The sequence below is a fragment of the Salminus brasiliensis genome, chromosome 6 (genome assembly GCF_030463535.1).
Source record: "Salminus brasiliensis chromosome 6, fSalBra1.hap2, whole genome shotgun sequence".
Lineage (NCBI taxonomy): Eukaryota > Metazoa > Chordata > Actinopteri > Characiformes > Bryconidae > Salminus > Salminus brasiliensis.
In genome coordinates this window covers 32,707,066-32,728,837 of record NC_132883.1, presented here as the reverse complement: position 1 = coordinate 32,728,837, position 21,772 = coordinate 32,707,066, and the positions used below count along the sequence as shown (strand labels likewise).

The following is a 21,772-nucleotide window of genomic DNA, read 5'->3' as shown; positions in this document are numbered from 1 at the left end:
GTGTTATTCATTTGTATGGTGCTGCTTCCCCTACTCTACATGATTATATTAGAGGACTGGGAGCAAATTAACAAGGATATGGAATGCTGTGTAAATTACAAAAGCAGTGGGGAATGATATACTCCTCAACGCCTCCTCTCATGTATACTATGCAATAAAAAGCTTTCTCATTCTGTGTGGCAAACCTTCAGAGCCATGGTAAAAGTGGGAGGTAATTCAATTGTTACCAAATATTGACATTTGATTAATCATACTGACAAATGAACAAACAGACAGAAAAACAGATGCTTGACATAACGTACAGGTTCTATGAACTATACATCCAAGCCAAGAACCCTTTAGGTACTTTTATTTTAAGAGTTTATAGGTTGTAGTCACATTTACAAATGCAACACTTAAGATAAGATCAGATAAGATAATCCTTTATTAGTCCCACAGTGGGAAAATCATGTTATGCACCCAAAACAAAAGTACACAAATCTAGAGAAGTCCTCATTAATTGCACTGTAAACTTAACTTTAATAACTGCTTTAGAATGTACTCATTACTGGCTGACTATTTTCTTAATATCTTTGCAAAGATAGCTAGAGAAAGTATTAAAAATACTAAAATTATTAAACTACTACCTCTGCGCAAAGTATACACTAGGCTGTGGCAATTTACTTTAAGAATGTACTAGGCTGAAACGGAGTACCCTTTTTTTTTCGACATGTCATATGATCTGCTCTGTTTGAAGCAAATATTAAACAGAATAACACTAATAGGTGAATTTTATCTGGCATCACTGTTACCCACCCCCATCTTTGTGAATTACAATTCACAAAGATTCATTTTTCCTTAGAAGTTAGAATTAACTAATTCTGCACTCTCTCTCCCTTAATACCCCACAAGAAGTAGAAACCCTGAACTGTGCCACATAAAACAAATCCGTATCAATCATTCTGACAGAGTCACAGCTTATTTCAGAGGTAAAAGTGAGCAAAACACTCCTTGTCAGCAGAATGACCGCTGTCAGAACCCACACCCGCAGCTATGTGCTGAGACAAATGCCAAAATTCTGTGCAAAGTATATAGGCTAGCCTAGTGTATATATATATATATATATATATATATATATATATATATATATATATATATATATATATAATAGGGCTGTACAATACATTGTTTCAGTATCGTATCATATCAATACATTGTTTTCAGTATCATTATTTGCGCATGCGCAATAGACACATGCAGTATTTACATTGTAACGTAAGACACTTTCTGCTCATTTTCCATGACAAATCTACCAGGGGCAGATTATGTACGCTTAATGTCATTCATTTTTAGGTCATTTAAGGTCATTATTATTATCTTTACATCGGGAGAAATTCAGTAAAAACTCTAGTATTGCAATATATATTGCATAACAATAAAATACCGCAATGTCAGTTTTTTCCAATAGCCCTAATCTATACACATGTTTTTAAGCACATTTTTTACACATTTTTAATGCAAGTTAATATAGAAAAGCAGTTTTGGACTATTTATATCCCAAGGAACACAATGCACAAGGAACACAAAGTGAAAGCTATTGTTCACTAATAGTGTTACAAAAACAGAAAAAGTTTAAAGATTAAATCTATGTCTCAATTTTCAAAAACTCAAAAACTTCAAAAAAGGATTATGTTTATTTACATGTTTAAATGAAAACAAAATAATTTCTAGTTTATGTATATAATTAAAAAAGTATTAGTTTAACTATAATAATTATGTTTTATTTATATACCACCATGATACTGCACCACATTGTGTTATTAAATGCCTCCTAACCACAAGTAGCCATTGAACTTGGGCCATTAGTAATAATGCATTAGGCTGCGTCAAGCTGAGGCGTGCTGAGCAGAGCGGGGTGTTGTGTATTGACGGGGCAGGAACTTTCAGGCCGCAGACATGCGGTTTCCTCTGCATCTCGCCCTCAATAAGATTACTGCAGCAGAGCCATGAGACAAGCAGAGTGCCAAGAAGCCTGATTAAATGAATTAACAAGTAACTGACACGCTGTCTCTGGGACCCTGCCACTGCCAGAGAAAAAGAGGGAAAGAGAGAGAGATGTATGAAAAGCTTCTTTTAAACCACTGTAAGAAGGTGAATAGTCTGCCTCGCTTTATTGCTGTTGCTGATACACAAACACATGTCCTGAATTTTTGTAATTCATATTTTTTTATAATTATTATATTATATTAATTAAATTAATAATAAGTTGATTGGTCACATACTGAAGCTTTTAATAGCAACATAAGAAAGGTAGTGACTAAGATTTCATGACCACCTTCAGTTGTAGTGACAGTTATCAGCAAGTGCTGACGTATGCATACATTCAGGAGGATTTCCAAGAACAGAAAAACAGAAAGAGAACATTGGAGAAATGAAAGGCATTAAATAAAAGAGATGGGGGTGGTTGGGGAGAAAAATTGCTGTAATGTACTCACTATGACCTCCATCCTGAAAGAATATAAAAACTGGCTCTTTTTTGCTGCATTTCAATCCCCATCAAAGCAGTGTAGAGGGGAAGGACAACGTTTTGTGCTCTCAACCATTAATCACCGCTTTCTGGGAACTGTGCAAGAATTAATTTCTGTCAACCCAAACATTGCTGCATATTGTTAAGATGCTGTTCGCTCTTCGTTCAACTCATACACTGGCCAGGTTTACGTCCAGAGAGGAGAGGACAGGAGAGAACAGGAGGAGAGGAGTGAAGAGGAGAGGAAATGAAAAATAAGGAAAGGAAAGGAAAGGAAAGGAAAGGAAAGGAAAGGGAAAAAATGGAAAGAAAGGAAAAAAATGACTAAAGGAAATGAGAGGAAAGGAGAGGAGAGGACAGGAGAGGAGAGGAAAGCTATGTGTAGGCTAGCACAGTGTAGACTACCAAGGCAGAAAAGGAGCACAATATAGCCAGAGAGACTGTATCCCTGGGGCTCTGACACCAATTAAGCCATTTCACCACAGGCCCAAAACTGGATATGGCCCCTTTCCCTGAAACCTGAGACAGCATCTAGCTCTGGCTGGCCGTGCGCCATCTTTCCGTTGCTTCAGCTTAAAAAAATGAACTTCAAGAGTGTAGGATGGGAAAGAGAAAGAGATGGTAAAAGTGGTCACATTTTGGAGTGTAGTTTAAAAATGGTGGAATGGGAAAAGGAGAGTAGTGCCTCTTGCACAGATAGGTGGTAAATATCTTCAGTTAGGAATTAAAGGCTTTCTCTGTGCCTGTTTTCCTTCTCTGAATGCCCTGATGATGGCAAAGACATAAGTCCATGCTCGTTCAATGTTTAATGTGTACAGGAATGAGTAGGCCAGAAAGTTAGCAGCAAATATGTAAAGTTTTTTTTTTCCTGGAGTGTGTGTTTAACTGCATTAAACTTGTGAACATTAAGTGAAAACACTGGAGTCAAAGTGAGCAATGACATCATGAGGTTTTCTTGATATTTAATAAATAAGTGGAAAATTGATCAATATATAATCCCTCTAGCGATTACACCTAAACAGTGCAGAGCTGTCGTTCTCAACCAGCTGTCCACTAGCTTTTAGACATTTACATGTGCTTTTAATTCTTTTACGGCTGCCTTTCGGAACATGGCAAAGTGGAGCTTGTCAGGACTGTGGAAGAGTAATGCAAGCTTTGCTATGAATTAAATATTAGAAATCTTAACACAGTGGCCAATAAGAATTATTTGCCTTATTAAAGCAGCAGAAGACGCTGATTAAAATTTCATTGCATTGCAGTCTTTTCCCCATTTCTGCTTTCAATATATCATTCTAATGTGTGAAAAGGAACAATGGCATGGGGACTTAATTTAAGCAATGCAAACAGGCAGAGGAGAGAGACCAAGAGAGAGGTTCTGCGAGAATAACAGCAGATTAGACTTCATTTTATTATAAAAGCAGTCTTGGTTCCTCCCAAGGGTTCTTCCTTCAGCTCTGAGGGAGTTTTCCTTGCTACTGTTGCATTTGGCTTGCTCACTGGGAGATTTTCATGTGTTTTTCATTATGTTGTTGATTTCCTACTTACTTTTTACTGATTTTTAAAAGCTGCTTTGTGGTAACACCAGTTGTAAAAAAGTGCTATACAAATAAATGTGATTTGATTTAAAATGAAAATATCATATATATTTTTCTCTCATTTTGTCTCACACAAATATGAAAATATGAATAGAGCAATAAAATTATTCAAAATCTTCATCAATGATGTCAATGTGTGTGTGTGTTTGTTCGCCCGCCCTGGACGATAAAAACACACACACACACGCACAAACACACACACACACACACACACACACACACACACATATATATATATATATATATATATATATATATTTATATATATATGTACATAATGTCCTCTACATGAGAAAGTAAATGAACTTGGAGTATTCACTGGTCCTGGAGGAAATCTCTTCCCTGAAACAGTGTGTCTAATGAAATGGAGATCTATAAATAGCGGCATCATTACGGTGAAAGGACTTCTCTCAATCTGTACTTGCCTTACCATCTGACCCTCTTTTACACTAAGAAGTGTTCCACCAGTGATCTGTATTCTTCCAAACATCCTGGCACCGATGTGCCAGCTGCAAATATTAATGCTGACTACACAAAACCATAGATTGCAGCAAACTGACCAATGTTACGCTATATAGAAAATACAGATTCAGATTCAGAAGAAAGATTACATTTTATATCATACAATTACAGTCAATGCTGCAATTTTTCTACAACACTAGTTCATGGATGTAATATTGGTACAGCTGGCAGAACTTGTTGAATGCAGTAATAAATACTGCAATAAAAATATTACCAAACTATACACAAAGTTTTAGTTAGATATGAAAAATGAAATAAACCAAATATAACAACACTAAATTGGGGAATAGAACTAACAGATGTTCCATTGACTATTCTGCACACCATCTATATAAACCTAGATTCAAAAATAAAATAGCCCAGGTATTGTACATGGCAGATGACACCACTGTAAATGAATTTTGTATAAATGTTTTTTTTATAGATAGCAGATGTAAACATTGCCAATATCCTTTTTTTCTTATGAGGCATAAACACTGCTCTGCGAAATGAAGTTCTGAAGCTTTTGTGCTTTGTGACAAAATTATTAATGACAACACATCACAAATTGCACTTATTTCATATACACACATGTCAGGGAGGGGAAAGATGTAAAATATTAAAACAGCAGTGGCAGGCGAGAACATTTACTTTTTTAAATGAAAATTTAATGTTTCAATACAGAGCTCAATTTGGTTAACTCACAACGAATAGCTGACAAGTCAGAGGTGATGTGAGATTCATCAGATTTCCTACACTTGCAAAGACCTTATGTGTATGTGAAGGGGTGTGTGTGTGCTTTTTAGACTTAGTGTCTATAGTCAAAGTCTTGACCTTTAGCAAGCTGTGTTTGGGTCAGAGACACAGCTGACAAGCTAGAAATTAATTTAAAAAATTACACTTTCATTCCTTTGGGGAAAAAAACATTTAAAAATGTTAAAATTAGACTCTGTGCAATTAGAACAACTACATTAACTATTTCATGGTCACTTTCTCATAAACAGGCTGAAAGACCAATGCGAAGTCAGACATAATTAAATGAAACATGAGCTCATCTCTTGTTGGTCTGCCTGGGGGATGGGTGAGCATGCTGTGGGGGGGGGGGGGGGGGGCACATTCATTAAATGAGATTATCAAACAAATGGCATTGATAGCCACTCTTATGCTGAGGGGAACTGGGTTATATAAAAAAACTGCAGAAAGGAGATGAATATACCCAACTGCTAACCCCCATCCATCTTTGCCCTTATACATTATTTGCATCAGTCTGAACAGATTTTTTTTTTAATTAATCATCTATAAATTTGATGCTAATTATTTCACTAGTTGAAGGTACAGCACTAAGCGAGAAAGTAGTTGTGTGTGTTTTTGTGTGGTTATATACTAAAGCTGAAGGCACACTAGATACAACTCTGGTGCTGTGGATTTAGCCTATATAAAAATATGTCTGTAATTACAATAAGGTAAAGAGCAGAGGCATTAGTTAAAAAAATACAGTGAGCCTGTGAAAGTGTGTGATTACAGATTTTTTGAGGTTTTCTCCCTTAAGTCTGACATGTATCCAATTCTTTCTCTTCTCCCTCTCATTTTCTTTTACACTTCCCCTTTTATTGCCACCCTCGGCTGGTAGAAGGCATAGGGATTTGGGGAGCTGTGAAGAAGATAGTCAGCCTCTTCTTCCTCAATCCTTCACTCGACCAGCAAATGAGAGAGAGAGGGAGGGAGAGAGAGAAAGAGTGAGAGTGAGAGAGAGAGAGAGAGAGAAAGGAAGCCCTGCTGAGAGGGAGCCATTCTGCCTCACACTATCTTGTCAGTGCAGACGCATCACTGGGGCAGACGCGAACAAAAAGCAGCCCAAAGTCAATTGTCTACTTGGCTGAATGGCTTTCTATTGTGGCCCGCATATATTTACCCCAGAATTCAAGGGAAAAAACTGGATCTGCAATACAGTAGTGAAAGGCAAGTGAGCAAGGCAGCACTCACTAATATTTTCTTTTCATCCCTTGGCTTAGACTCTGAGCACTCGTGACTGAAACATGGATTAAAATCTTGTGTTAATATTTCACACTTTTATAATTAACTGCGCCTTACATTGCTATATACGAAACATTTAATAAATGTGTTTTCGCCCATGAATTAATAAATCCTGTCTGAATAAAAAAACGAATTAATGAACAATAATTTAATATATGTAAAAAACACCAGTGATGTTAACATACTACTTATAGAACTTAATTTTACCAAAAAAAAAAAGATTAACAATCACAATATCAATGATAACACAGCAGATGTCAAATCAACTTCAGGGCAGATTTAGTTGGCTCATTACCGCTTTGTCGGGGCGCCTCAAAATAAATGTTCCCTGAGGGTTTAAGAAATGCTTACTCTCTCCATCGCCGCATTCCATTTATTCAAGGTAATGCTTTTAGCCAGCCTCGCATGTGGTTAATTACAACCGCGGGTACAGATTACTTTAGCCAGTTCAGAATGTGCAAATCGGGGATTTGCCCTGGATGAGCAAAAAACAACACACATAGCCTAGGACCAGGAAGTGAACAAATAAATGTGTGTAGGGGTGTGTATTTTATTTATTTTTATTTGTCTTTGCCCCTGTATCTATCTTGTAGTGTAAGTGTTATTGTGTGCATGTGTGTGAAAGAGAGACAGAGGCACGCCACAACAGGCAAAACACTACTAGCTTCCTGCAGTCTCTCTCTCCTCCAGACCGCCAGCTCCTGAACTTGATGAGTCAAAGGTCAGAAAAACAACAAGTCAATAGGCAGGCAGTCTCTGAGCCAGTGATCGAGTGAAGGAGGAGGGAGAGAGAGAGAGAGAGAGAGAGAGAGAGAGAGAAAAAGTGAAAGAGAGAGAGAGAGAGAGATAGAAAGTGAGAGAGAGAGAGAGAGAGAGAGAGAGAGAGAAAGGGGGGGAGAGAGAGAAAGAGAGCTTGTGATTTTGGCACTGTAATAGTTTTCTGTAATCTCTCTCTATTGATTAAACCTCACTTCAGAAAGGAGTGGTGCTTCGAAACACCTCTCTCTCTCTTTCTCCCTCGGTCAGAAATGCCATATGGAGGTAATCTTTCACCTTTGTTATTCCTTGCTGCTCCTGCTGCTTCTGCCACTGCCTCCGCCAGCCCCACTCTCTATCGGAGCGAGGGCAAACAAACTGAGCACAAGCCCAAACACACACACACACACACCTTCTCAGAGTCTGATCATCCCAGTAGAGGACACTGCGGTTCTGTACTCCCTCTTGAAATAAAACCGACAAGTTTATTCTCCATACTGTATAACTCTTTTCTCATATGCTTCCACAATCTCTCTATCTGTGCACAGAGAAGACTTTCTCCATACAGTATATAATCTGTGTTGCTGAGCATGCTAGCCAAGCTAATTACCTCCACTTCCAGGTACTACAAAACATTTGGTGAGAAACGAATTATTATTATTATGATTATGACTCTAGTAATTAAACAGCAAAAGACTGTCTACAGCATACTCATTAAAGGCATATTCCACCATCACAACTCTGCTGCTCAAATACTCTCCTCAAGTCTTCAAAAAACCTTGGAAGAAAAAAAAGGAAGGCAGGTGGAATAAAAAAAGAAAAAGCACACACAAACGATAAAAATTCATTGGAGGCTATAAGGAGGCAAAATAATTTCAAGCATTTCTGCCACATTCCCTTCATTTGATTCATTTAAATGCAAAAAGCAGAGAGAAAGTGGAGGAAAAAAAAAACAAACCCCTCCTGCTAAAAACACTCAATTTACTGACAGGCAAATGACTTCATGCTGCCACTTAATCTCATTTCTTGCATAATGCCCTCTAATTAGCATATCAAAGTGAATTAATACTTCTAGGGCTTTAGCATTGGGGAAATCTGCTGAGGGTCTCCAATAGCAGTTAGTGGAGTGCCAAGAAAGCTCCCCTACACTACATACAGCTTTGCATTGCAAAATGCTTCCATCCATTTATCTGCTTTCTCGCTCTCTCCTTCCACATTCATTTCCCACCTTCTGCCAGACAACAACTGCTGCTTGAAACGAAGAGAACACAACAGTTTTTACATGCCCAATCTTCATACTGCCCTGGGCTCCCAATAACACCCTGAACCAAGTAACCCAATAATCCTGTTTACAAGAACATTATTTTTTCATGTTTTTGGCAATTTTAGCATTTAACTAATAGTAATCAAGATTAATGTTTCCCATACACCATAGCTGTTATATTTTAGGATTATCTAACCTGGAATGATCATTTACATGATTTATTTATAATCAATTACAGTGTTTATTTCCTTAACTATGGTTTAGGCACCATGGCTTGTTGTACAGTGCCAGTGTAAAAATGGTAAAGATACTGCTATACTGGTGGGATTCTGGCAAGCTTACAACATCATTACTGCATGCTGTTTGAGTCATGGTGAATGGGGCAGGAGAAGACGATGCCACAGACAGCAGAGAAAGGGTCATGGAGAGCTCCAAAACAGGCAAATCGAGAAGAGTCAACAGACCAACTGAATGATCCCAAACATGGATAAGTGAGAGGAGGAGGTGGAAGTGAAGATCCACTGAACCCCCCACAGGTTACAGGCTGCAATTGTGAGCCTCCTGTGCATTTTCACACAGCCAGCAAGTGACATTACAATTACACTGCCAACAGTGAATTGTGTTGTGTGAGTTTAATAGCTACAATTAAGATCAGCATATACAAGAAAAGAATCACATTTATGCACACACAAACGCTTAGATACACTCATACATTCATACACACATATACATACACGCATCATAAACATGAATTCACAAAGAAAAAAAAACTTTCTTTACTTTATCAACGGCAAATACATACACACACACTCACGCACACATGCACACACAAACCATCTCTCTTCCTCGCGTGTCCAAACAAATGTACATACATAGCTTTTCACTCCTATTGTTTACATGGTTATAATACAAACACTTCAGATTTGATTTACCCATTCCACCTTCTAGTCCTTATTACAGTGGATACGAGAGCAACACTGAATTCATCCTCTTCTCAAAGCATATAATGCACCAATGTAATGTTACTATTTTATGTTTTTTTAAAACATACTACAGTATGTTTTGAGGATGCACATGTGTGTGACACAAAAAAAAGGGAGAAGAAGAAAGACTAAGACTAAAGGAAAATGCATTTGACAGAAAAGAGGAATGAGCAGAATGCTTATCTGCAGAGGGCTCTGCTGTTATCACCCTCATGAGACAATGTCCTTCAACAAGCCAACAAAGAAAAAACACAAACTCCTGGTTCCAAAAGAGAGAAGGTTTTCTCATCCCTTCATGGAAACCAAGCTCTGAACATTGCAGCAGGTAGATCACAGTACTGCCATTAACAATAGTCTCTGTTAAATCATATTTTATTTATTGAAAATATATTTTAAGTGTCCTTAAAACAAGGACTTCCCCAAAGACCATTTACACTTGTGTTTCAACTCCTTCTTTTACTATCCCTCCTGTGTAAGCACCAAGCCACTTCTTTGCAGAAGGAGTTAATACTATAAAACATAAGACAATGGCAAACAAGAAGCATATGCTCACTCATGGGTTAGGAAACAAATTAGCTGAAAGCTTGTTAGTGAATTAGCCTGGATGTACTGGGGAGAAAAAAGAAACCCTTCAAAGCATCAAAAGGATTACTCAAGATTACAGCAACTGAGCTGGTAAACAAGCTCATTTAAATAATTTGCATACTTAGGGACTCTATTCTGTAAGTTTATTTAATTAGCGATATAATACAATATGGAACGTAATTGTATTAAATGTAACACAATAGGCACACATGAAAGTGCATGTCACAACCACAAGTGGGTTTAAAATATTGAAAATGCATGAATAGAGGGTGATAAATGTTTCCTGTAAATACAACTATGAAGGGAGCAAGGTAATAAAATTGGTAACATATGCCTTATTTAAAACAGAAACCTTTAAACAGTACTAAAAATATGCATCAACGTAATTACAATTTTAATTACAAGCCTCTCTATTGTTCTGCAAAGTTGTAAGCTGTAAAGCTATACTCAAAACATTTAGCCTCGCCATTCACACTATTTTCAATCTCTGGACAGGCATAAAGAACACCTCAAGCAGGCAGGGCAGCTGAGCGAGGCTTTGCCCTCCCCTGGCGGAGAGATGCAGCAGCCTAGAAGTTCATTAAGTTTTATGATCTTCCTCAAGTCACTTCTGCTTATAAGCCACACAAAGGCCACAAATCTGGTAAAGCACAAAACCACACTGAGGTAACAGAGTACATGGAGTAGTAGTAGGGTGCATGGAGATGCCGCAATAGCACTGTGATTTGATCTAGAGTGAACATTCTTTCTCCAGTTTAAATTTTGTACATTATAATATAGTATGTTACAGTAAAACACATAACTCTATGTAGTAGTGCCTGTACTACAGTTCTTAGACCACAATCATTTCCATATGCCCGAGACAAACTGTAACTAGGTATGTGATAAATGTATAAGCCACCGCTTACAGAATACAACTAAACTGGTCATCACATTCTGTTTGCTTCTTTCGCTTACCTTATATGCCTGATATTGTCCTTGCAATTCCCATCCCATGCCAAACACTTCTAATATGGTCACTTTTAAACCTCTCTTTGCATGTTTTGTGAACACATCTTTACGGTATTATAGACAAGTCAACATCCACTTTAATAGTGCCATACGCAGAATGGTGAGGAAACGGACAGTAAATTACATGATGCGGCAGCGCTCAATGGGTGTTGAGTCGCCCCTTCAAATCTGTCTTTTGTGAGACAGTGACATATGTTAATATTTGACACTGGGTCACACCGCACAGCCTTGGAAGCATGCTGAATGGTGCTGAATTTGTTTCTGGGCTACATTTATAATATTACAAACAAACTGAATAAAAAAAAATAAAAACTGAATTTTCTAGCAGATAAAAGACCACGAGACATGGGGGAATGTGTACATTTGTGGGATTAATATTTTGTACAGTTCTAACCGAAGAGAAGTGCTCTGTCAAGCAATCAATATTTTCCCATTTTCTATTAGAATCAAAGTGGACATTTTCCACAATGGTCAGTTGAGTACTTGTAGCCCGTCATCAGTTTGGACTGTTGGTGAGGTTCCCCACATGCACCTATGTTAAAATAAAATTCAGAAATAACAAACAGCACAGAGTGCCATAATAAACTAAACTAAAAAAGCGTAACAATGCAATTGCCTCAGTGTTTTTAGAACTACAGAACAGACTCATAATTGTTCAGAAAACTGTTCATAGTGTTCAAATCTGGCAACAATTGGCTTTAGGTTCAATACTGCCAATATTTTCCCAATAAATTGGACAAAGTTCAGCTAAAGACTGCCCTCCAAACCATATTTCAACACATGCAATGGAGCTAGGAGTGCTTATAATTAAGCAAACCGGCAAAGGAAAACACCACCTATACACACAAGCACGGGACGTTCTGTCGCCATATTCAATCTCAGCGATATTTAAGCATTTTTGTGGGGCTCAAATTGGACAATGGGACTGAGGCAAAGTAAACAAACGGCTACAGGCTGCATGCCTCGATTTTGTAAGACCCCCCGAAAACCACGAGGCAGCTGGATACTGTCTTTACACACACAGAAGAAGCCAGCAGGTATTCAGGTGCAAACTGGCGCTTTTCTTTGCGCTTTGGGCTCAGCAGCATCTGACCGAGGCACAGAGGTGAGCAGAGCAACGCCAAGTGAAAAGAAGACGACTAGTAAAGATGGCGGGGTGTGATGGTTTAGTGGCACAAGGGCTGCCTTTTTATTGAGCCGTGTCGGTGTAATAGTGGCTTTTTACAGAATGCACACGCTTACCTGTTTTCTCTTTGATCTCGCAGAGCACGCTGAAGAGGGCAGGCTTCATTCGGTGGCAGTTCAGTCCGTGTTTCCTGTTTCAGTTTGGAACAAGACACAAAATTGGTATATAGTCACTTCAATTTTAAATGATTTTCAAGTTCACTGTGAACTGAATGTGTTTACTGTTTGAAAAAAAGTAAATCACTGTTACACACATCTTATCCTTTATTATTATTATTATTATTATTATTATTATTATTATTTAATTATTGAATTTGTATTAATTACATTTTCTTCCAATCAATAGCAGCCCATTAATCTACACAATCAGAAAAAAATTGACATGAGTAGCAGGATAGGGCTAAAGTCCTCAAACATGAAACGGTGAGGCCTCTATGGTCCGGACAGTGATGTTGAAACTTTTAATGAAATGCCTACAAGTGTTTTAGAGGATAATTACGGCACGCTGTGGTGCAGCGTTAAGTACTTTTACTTATCACAGTGTTTAAAAACTTTGAAAACAATTTACAATACTTCTGGAGATTATGATTATTACGTCGGGGCACACGTTCATTTTTTGGATGTTATATACATATTGAGATAGGTGACTTTAGAAACTTAAAGAGTCCTAGCTGGATGTGTGGGAAAAAACAACGTGTATATAATGCAAAGCCAGTGTATTAAATAACCGAATTGAATTGTATCTACAGTTCAACCACTCGTCACCAAACGTTCAATTATGTAAAGAAATGCACCAACTTTGCTTGCGCCTCGTCCAGACTTTGGTCTGTAATAGTCATAATCTGATGCAAAATGTCACCGATGTCTTGTTTCCTGCCGTCCCCATCAGTCCCGTCGTGTCCATGTGGAGGCGGCAGAGCCATGCCTCCCTGCACCGAGTGCGCAGCCAAATTCACACCGCCGAGAGTCTGCATGATCCGCGCCTGCTCGTCCATAGTCCGCCGCAACCCGATCAATGCGCTTCTTACTCAGTCACAGAGGAAGCTAAAGATAAGCAGAATGAGCACATGCAAAAAGGCTGCGTGACTATACGAGGAGCATCTGCGGGGTTGGTTTTGTCTCCGAAGCCTTGACGGTAAAACGGGTTCGTGGCAACAAGGTGAATAGCATGAACCGCGATCACCAGTGAGAAAGAACTGTTCGACCAAAGCCTTCTCTTTCTTACAAAAGATTGTCCTACAGTTCCGTGTTGAAAATGTCCTTTAGAGAAATCTCAGCCTCTTATTTCGACTTCAGCATCGAGGGGACAGTAATTGCCCGTTGAATATTGTCCGAGCCTTCATGCCAAACTGACTTTCTCTTCTCTTCGCAAAAAACTGTTGAAGCTCCTTGGAGATGACTGGCTTTTTGGTTTGAGTCTTCTTTATGTATTTTCTCCTTTTGCAAATCTTTAAAACTTGAATCCGCACTGCAATCTGACGGAAACAAAAATATCCGAGAAAAATTGTCGAGTAAAGACTGAGTAAATGGACGATTTTAAAAAGAAAGAAAATACAAAACAATCGTATTGCCAAAATATTGCTTTTCCAAAATCCAAAAATGAGAACGAGAAATAGAATGAATGAAATTGTTGGCACAAAAGCAACAATTTAGCCTAAAGGTGACAGTAAAAAATGTAAAATGTACAAAAAAAGTTCTCTTATGATGAGTAGGGTGAAACTTAATTACACGCCATGAAGCGATGCGCAAAAATATCTGCTTGCTCAAATTTATGAGGCGGCCGCTTGGGCTGTGTGTGCTTTATGTTGTTTGATGGCAGCGGTAGTGAGCGATTGACAATGTGCCAATGCCACTCACTCAGTGTGGACGTGTCAGAGCTGATGCTGAGCAGAAAAAAACGCTATAAAAATCGACATAAAAATGCACGCTCCGCCCTGCAGAGGAGGGGTCTAGATTGTCACTTCTCACCAGAGCCTCGGAAACAAAATGCCAGCGCGCTACTAATGATACTAGTGATGATAATGACGAAAGAAGAACATCGAAAAAGAAGACTGAAGTCCTACTTTGCGTGTGCCTCATTTAAAGCGTGCCCGTGTCGCGAGGTGCCGTCACATTATAGACGCGTTTTGCAATAAAACACGCGAAAGACATACCCGAAGTTTTATGTTGGCTGATACTAAACTGATAATGGATCGCTCTAGGTCCTCGTTTCTCCACACCGTATCACGGTATGGTCGCCTCTACCAAGCCTGGCTAGCAGAATAGGCGAGTGGAGGACATGTTTATACTATTGGAGCTAGAACGCTTTGAGCCAATCATTGCGTCTGTTTTATGTGACTGAGCATTACAACGTCCAATGGTCGGCTTCCGCTGCCAGTTAGCGCCCGCCCACGGTGCTCAATACCGTGCAGCGAAATAGCAACTTCTGATTGGTCGTTGCCACGGGTGACATCTACCGCCCAAGCAGGCGGCGCTGCGCAGTGCTCCACTGCAGTTGCTATGGTAGCAGACTACGAGGAGATACAGTGACGTTTCCGCGTTTGCTGCTGGCGCGCATAATGGGGCTGTGCTGGGTTTCCTGCGCGAACACCCAGTGACTTTTTCACCGAAATGAACGTCCAGAAAGAGACGTTGACGTTCCTACTGTCGTACCTACCATAGCATGGCTTCACCATACAGATTTGTAATATAAGGTCTTGGGGTACTACAACCCTGTCTTGTTTTCTCTTACACATACGATTTTATTTCAATCCTATTAACAACGTTTAAACTCAAACAAAATTAATATTGGGTGCAATGAAAATGCATTTGTCATCCAGCACAGTTACTTACACATATTTTTAGATATAGTTTTACATAATTTTATTTAAGTGAATTAGAGTAATTATTACATCTTAAGTTATCTAAATCTAATTACATATGCACATATGCATATGTTTTTTGTACAAAATACTGACTATCAGAAAGTAAGGAAAAAAGCACTTTGTCATAAACTATAACCCTGCAATGCTATCTAATTTTAATATAAAAATGACAATGCTACATCTTAAGTCTAGAGGCAGCCAGTCTTGCACGTGACATAACAGACAGAGATGGGGCTAATTGCCAGGGATGAGAGATGCAGAGTGAGGAGTTAGAGCTGTTAATCTGGGTGCAGTTAAAAAGTCAATCAGACACCTCTCCGAATGCAGCAGCATGTGACAACGCTATGCTGCAAATTTCTGAAAACAGTGGCAGAATTCACAGCACATGCTACAGCTCTAAGGCCCTGTAGGCCTGCCTTCATCACACACTCACTCAACAAGGGGAATTAACACTGGGTAATTAAAGAGCAAAGAATCAGATATGCAGAAAATCAAAACTTCCTTTGGGATAAACCATAGGAAAAAACAATAAACAAAGAAAAGCCTCCAAATGAAAATGCAAGAAAGCCTGAAGCTTAAGAAGCTGTGTTTTGTATTCATTACGTTATCACCAGTGGACTCAAAAGAACATTGTATGCTTAAATGTAAAGGCATTAAGGATAGAAAAAGAAATGTCTCTTATGTTTCATTTTGTGTTACCTGCAAACTGTTTGCATTCTACAATATATAGCCTGACACATTACACATTTTAACATTAATGTTCAATAGAATATTTAAATAAATATGTAACACTACATTAAAGGACATATTATGATAAGGGTATGTAAAAGGCATCAACTAAATAATAATTAAAAAAAAATTGTATATACCTTTTTAGTTTTTGACAAGTTTTTGTCAAGTATTAAAGTAGCCAGCTTAACACCGAAAGACCCTCAAGATGAAGTCCATTATGTAGAAGCATGGAGGCACAACAAGACTCACTCTCTCTCTCTCTCTCTCTCTCTCTCTCTCTCTCTCTCTCGTTTGCGAGCTGTGTGGTTCTGTTCGTTCTTATTCACTTGACCTTGAAGTATCAACCCAACACACTCCTGAGTTTAGTGAATGGGAGTCCCAGACCTACTGCATTTATCATTGCAATACTGAGCTGTCAAGTCGCACTGCATAGCTGTCAGACAGGGCTCAAAGGAACAGCTCCACATCCTCTCCTCTGGTGCAGCACATGATTCTTCATTGCATTACATTGCATGCCTTTTCACTATTGTTTCCAGCCGTATGTCAACATAATTTATTTCCAAGACCATGACAGCAAATCTTTGTAAATAAGAAAAATGCTAGATTTTTTGTTTATATTATATTTATAATATTATATATAATATTATATTTGCATAATGACAAGGGCATGTTTGTCATTATGAAGTGCTTATAACTCATAACTCCAAACTGTCTGCAAAATGAGACATTAGGACAGGTGCCTGTTGATTTATGAATAACACAAGTATCAACTGGTTTTGCTTAGTTTAAAATGCCACTACATAACTATACTAAATTATACTGATTATACTGATTATATTATAATTATACTGATACTACTAAATGTTCTCATGCCATGATATGATTGTGGTATTAGTAATTAGTTACCATTTGCTGTATTTATTTAAAATAAATTCACACTTCCATTTTTTTTCTTATGAATATACCTGTATATATCTTTAGTAGTCTATATGTTGACTTACACAATTACTTTGCTTTTATTCATAGGTGTATTAGACCCATGGCTAATTCATTCAGGATTATTTCTGTATTACCTCTTCAAGTATGTGTGTTATGATTAGTGATAAAATCATCAACCTATGACAGATTTAATTGGCAGTTCCAAAACAAACAGCCACTCCTCCTATACCATAATATGCTCAACTCTTCCAAAACAATTAAGTCTTTGAAGAGTGAACAGGTTGTCACCCCCCACACATCCCTCTGCAAACTGTACATGAAAGTGGAAAGATAGCACTTTGTCATTTGTTGAAATTGATATTGCTCTTTTTTGCGATGACAGCCAAAAACGACCCACAGGTGTCTCAGAAACCAGTGACTGTGTTGTCATATTTCATTTAGGCATCCTTCTGCAAAGCCATAATTACCTAATTAGCTTGTTAATTAGGAGATTAGCATTTATTGATAGAGTGGCTTGCTCAGTGGTAAGACTAGAAGTGGTATTTAAGTAGGGGGAAGTTATGGGCGCCTTACCTTAAAGTGAGCATCCTAGTGTATTCCCCATAGTCTACTTAATTCAGGAATCAGCCATGGCTGTAAATGCTGAAGAGATGAACATTTAATTTAGCAATATTTTGGAAGAGTGCAAGCGCAGCATAATATTAGACAAAAACTCCAGTTTGCATGTCAATAAATTGAAATGTGATTTATATAAATTCTATCATAACAAAAACAACAACAACAACAAAATACTGGTGATCAAAATAAAATCTTGTGTGTTGACTTTGATAAAAATTCCAAAATCATGTATAGATATATTCTGCTCTTATATTAGAAAAACAAAACCTTTTTTCATCTACAATCTGGCAATAGATATTTAATATATATGGCAACAGATATGCAATAAATATTAAACAAAGACATGCCTGTAATGCAGCATGTGGTATACTTACTATAATGCCCCTGGGGCCACATTGGGTATGTTGGGAAAACAGATGTCATTGAAAGTTAGCCTTCATAAGTGTACAAATGCTATCACGCATTTAGGTATTGGTCACCAATATTAAACCATTTGATTAAAAACAAAACACTAATTCCCTATGCTTTAATGTTGTTGAAACCGTGAACAAGAAAAAGAGAGGAAGTGATAATTAGATAATTATTTATTCAGAATAGAAGATTTTTGAGGTATACCGAATCCAGGTAGTAATATGAACTGTCTGCATTTTTGTGGTGGGTAACTTTTTGTGGGTTAGTAGTGAGAGCCTTTAAATATATTTAGATGTAAAAATATGCTCTGTTGATTGAAAATATCTAGTATAAATTGTATTATACTCCAAGATGCTGTAAATGATGCAATGTTCGTGCATAGTCTAGTACACATGAATGTTTGATTTGTGATTTGCCGTAGGCTATTTTGACAAGATGTTTATTTCACGTTTTTTGACAAGGTATGTTGCCCCTTGTGGAAGGGAGGTAAAAGCCTCAAAACAGTATGACATAAATAAACACAATAACACAATACCTTTACAGTTATGCCTTTGTTGTAATGAACTGCCTTTGCAATTGGATCCAATTATGTACAGAATGCCAACTATGGATGCAGCAGACCACACAGGCCGAGAGAGCTGCTAGTCCTGAAAATCTAGCCAGCACTGTCTCAGAACAAGGCAGATTGCTTGGTGAACATCACTATAAATGTGAGGAGGTGGCACCATGCACAAGGCAGTGCAGTTATTGCATAGGCTGACTATCTCTGTTACATTGCCTTTTGCTGATTCTTAGCCCCTGGTTCCCTTCCCTCCACTCCCTGCTTACGCTGTTGTTATGCTCCTCCCCCATGCCTGGGATGTCCCCACAAGCATCACCTGTAAACAGCAGGGTAAGTGATATTCACAATTCTTTTGCACTGAATATTTTCATTTTGCCAGTCACAATTCACTGCCCTGGGCCTGCTTCATCCACAGCTCACAACAAATCTGGTGCAGCCAGAGGAATGCTACACCAAAAAACTGAACCTGTCTTGGGATGGGATGGGAGCTGTTTACCTATCACCAACCCTATTGCCTCACAGTTGGGATTCTCCATTATAAAGCTTTAACCCTCGCTAGTTAATCACTAGTTCCTCCATCCATAAAATAATTTTTGAAATACACAATCCAGCCATCTCCTGGTTAAAACATGGTATTACAGTCTGGTCTTTTCCATGCATGACCTGCTGCCTTACTATAGAATCCACTATGGTGCACAGCTCTAACCATCCCCAGTGCGTACAAGTCTTTAGCAAAAGCAGAGCCAATGATTTACCCCCTTGCCAGCTCGGCAACTGTTCCATAAAGTTTAACCTTGAGCTCCACTGCAAAGGCTGCAGTGTACTCACTGCTAGGTCTGTCACAGTGATTCTGGTAAATTGGTATATGGACAAAAGTGGAACCCAACTAGTGGAGGGAGTATCATGATTTAGGGCTTCTTTGTTGGACTGAATGTCACACACAGTAGACGTAGATAACACGTTTAAACAGTGATCGTAACCTGGAATGGAAAAAAAAAAGACCAGTATACAACATACTATGAGTAAAGTGGACTGAATGTCCCTCAATGCCACATGCATTTGGTATAGGTAACCCTCATGGATTGGTGTTGTTTTCCACAGAAATACTTGCATTAATATCAGATACCGTTATAACACCGGGCAATAAAAAGACCTGAGGGCAACTTACTGTGAGTATTCTTCTCTAATCTAGCAAATCTCAACAACTTAATGCTATACTTGTCAATCAAACCACATTCTGGCCACAGGTGACCATATTTTGTGTTTTAAAAAAGAGAACACTATGGATAGTATGTAGGACCTTGATGATGTGGATGTGCAAGGAGGGATTAAAATACCTCTACAACTATGTATCTATGTTAATGAACATTAACACATAAACATTTACTTTTTACTACAAACGTTTACCAAGACTAATAAATAACCATAATACCCTACATATATTTCAACTCATTCGATAATTAAAATAAAAAATTATTTAAAACTTTTACTTTTGCCACCTTTTACATACCATTTTTTATTTGTATAAAAATAATCATAAAAATCAGTCTAACATCAGTCAGTTTGCCATAACAAAAACTATTTTATTTACATCCTAAAAAAAGAATACACTTTATAATTTTACGCAAGCAACAACCACAGGAATGAAAGCCCTCTTCTGTTTTTTCCTCCATCAGTATTTTGATCTTATTCACATTTTGAGCATTCAAAATTCATTCAGAAACACAAAGAAAATGTGATACATTATGCCCAAATGTTTGTGGACACCCCTTCTAATTAAAACATTCAGCTTCTTTTAGTAGCACCTATTGCTGACACAGATTTGCAAATGCATACACATTGCTTGTCTAGTCCCCGTAGGAGGAGGATTTTGTGAAATAGATAAGCATGAAGCTAGTTTGCACTATGCCTAATTTAAGATATGGACAAGAGGGATATAAACTAAAACTGAAACTGAGTTCACTGGAATTATGGTGCTTTATCTAAAACGTTTTGGATGAGTTGGGGATGAGATGGGGTACTGATCAACAGTGACCTCACTAACACTCACACTGTAACACTAACACACTGTCGCTAAATGCAGTCAAATTATTACAGCAATGCACCAAAATCTAGTAGAAAGTTTTCCCTGACCTCAATGGAAAACTAAAAATTTTAGATACCTATCTAAAATATCTATAGATTATTAACCCTGTTCTTCTTGTTAACTAGCTAACCATGGCTAAATCTATGGCTTGTAAGCTAAATCCAAAGGTTACCATAAATTTCCCTTTATATCTCTGTTTAGTATTTCAACAACTAGTCCTAGATTGTTGTCAATGAAAAACACAGTTTTGATTCTAATGCAGCATTATATCTCATAGTTCCTCAACCTGTAGGTTGATAATGATTTTTTAATGAAGTGAGGACCCAGCCAGGTGAGATGTTGCCTAGTCAGATTTTTTGTTAAACTGGCAAAATTGTCTCATTTGACAGTTGCTTGAATGATCTTTAAAAATAGAGTTTAATAAAAAAACAAAAAAGTAAATTAATACAGACAAAGAGAGGAAGTGAAAGCTGAAGGAGACTGACATGGCTGACAAGCAGGTCTGCTTAGGTACCTGTATAGTCTGTGTATTTAAAAAAGTTAGATGGAGAAGTTGATGGAGAGCAAGTCTGTGTGGTAATACTATATACCTCTACAGATCTACTATGTGCCAAGTAAAAGCTGTTATTAGGTATATTTCAAAACAAGCGTTCATGCAGTGCTTAAGTCGTCAGTAATCGGTTGTCACAAAATAGGTATATAAAATAGGTATATTTACATGTGTCTTTGCCCTGCCTGATCTAAGAACCTTTTGATCTTCTTTATTTTCTTAGATTTTGTTCCTCAGATCTTCTTCTTTTTGGCTGTTTCTTAGCCATCCCTCCTTAACAATGTGTGTGGTTGAACACGTGGCTAGCAAGTACCCTAATGCACCTGTTGGTGATTGGCTAGATTAATGTTGTGTGGCTCGACCTGAGCCACTTTTTTTGTTTCCCATTTGCAGAGACTGGGTTGAGTATGAACACCAGACTTTTTCTCAGCACGCAAACAGACCATAAAGCTTGCAAACTTTGAAGAAACTTACACTGAATTTTATGAAAAGTGTATTGAATTGAAATTGTGTGCATCAACTTTAATACACAGGTCTAATTATATTGATTTAATGTGATAGAAATCGATATTTTGTTTTTCATGAACTGC

At 37.9% G+C, this 21,772-nt stretch overlaps 1 protein-coding gene across 6 annotated transcripts in view; it reads right to left on the bottom strand.

The window, feature by feature from the left end:
- Positions 1-14,663, bottom strand: part of pbx3b (pre-B-cell leukemia homeobox 3b) — a 74,758-nt gene extending 60,095 nt beyond the window's left edge. For all 6 annotated transcript variants that reach the window (XM_072682066.1, XM_072682067.1, XM_072682068.1 and 3 more), the window contains exons 1-2: positions 13,219-14,663; positions 12,478-12,551 (exon numbers count right to left, since the gene is read on the bottom strand). In XM_072682066.1, coding sequence (XP_072538167.1) covers positions 12,478-12,551; positions 13,219-13,415 — 271 coding nt within the window. In that variant the 5' untranslated portion in view covers positions 13,416-14,663. The remainder of the gene's footprint in view (positions 1-12,477; positions 12,552-13,218) is intronic.
- Between the last annotated feature and the right edge of the window lie 7,109 nt (positions 14,664-21,772).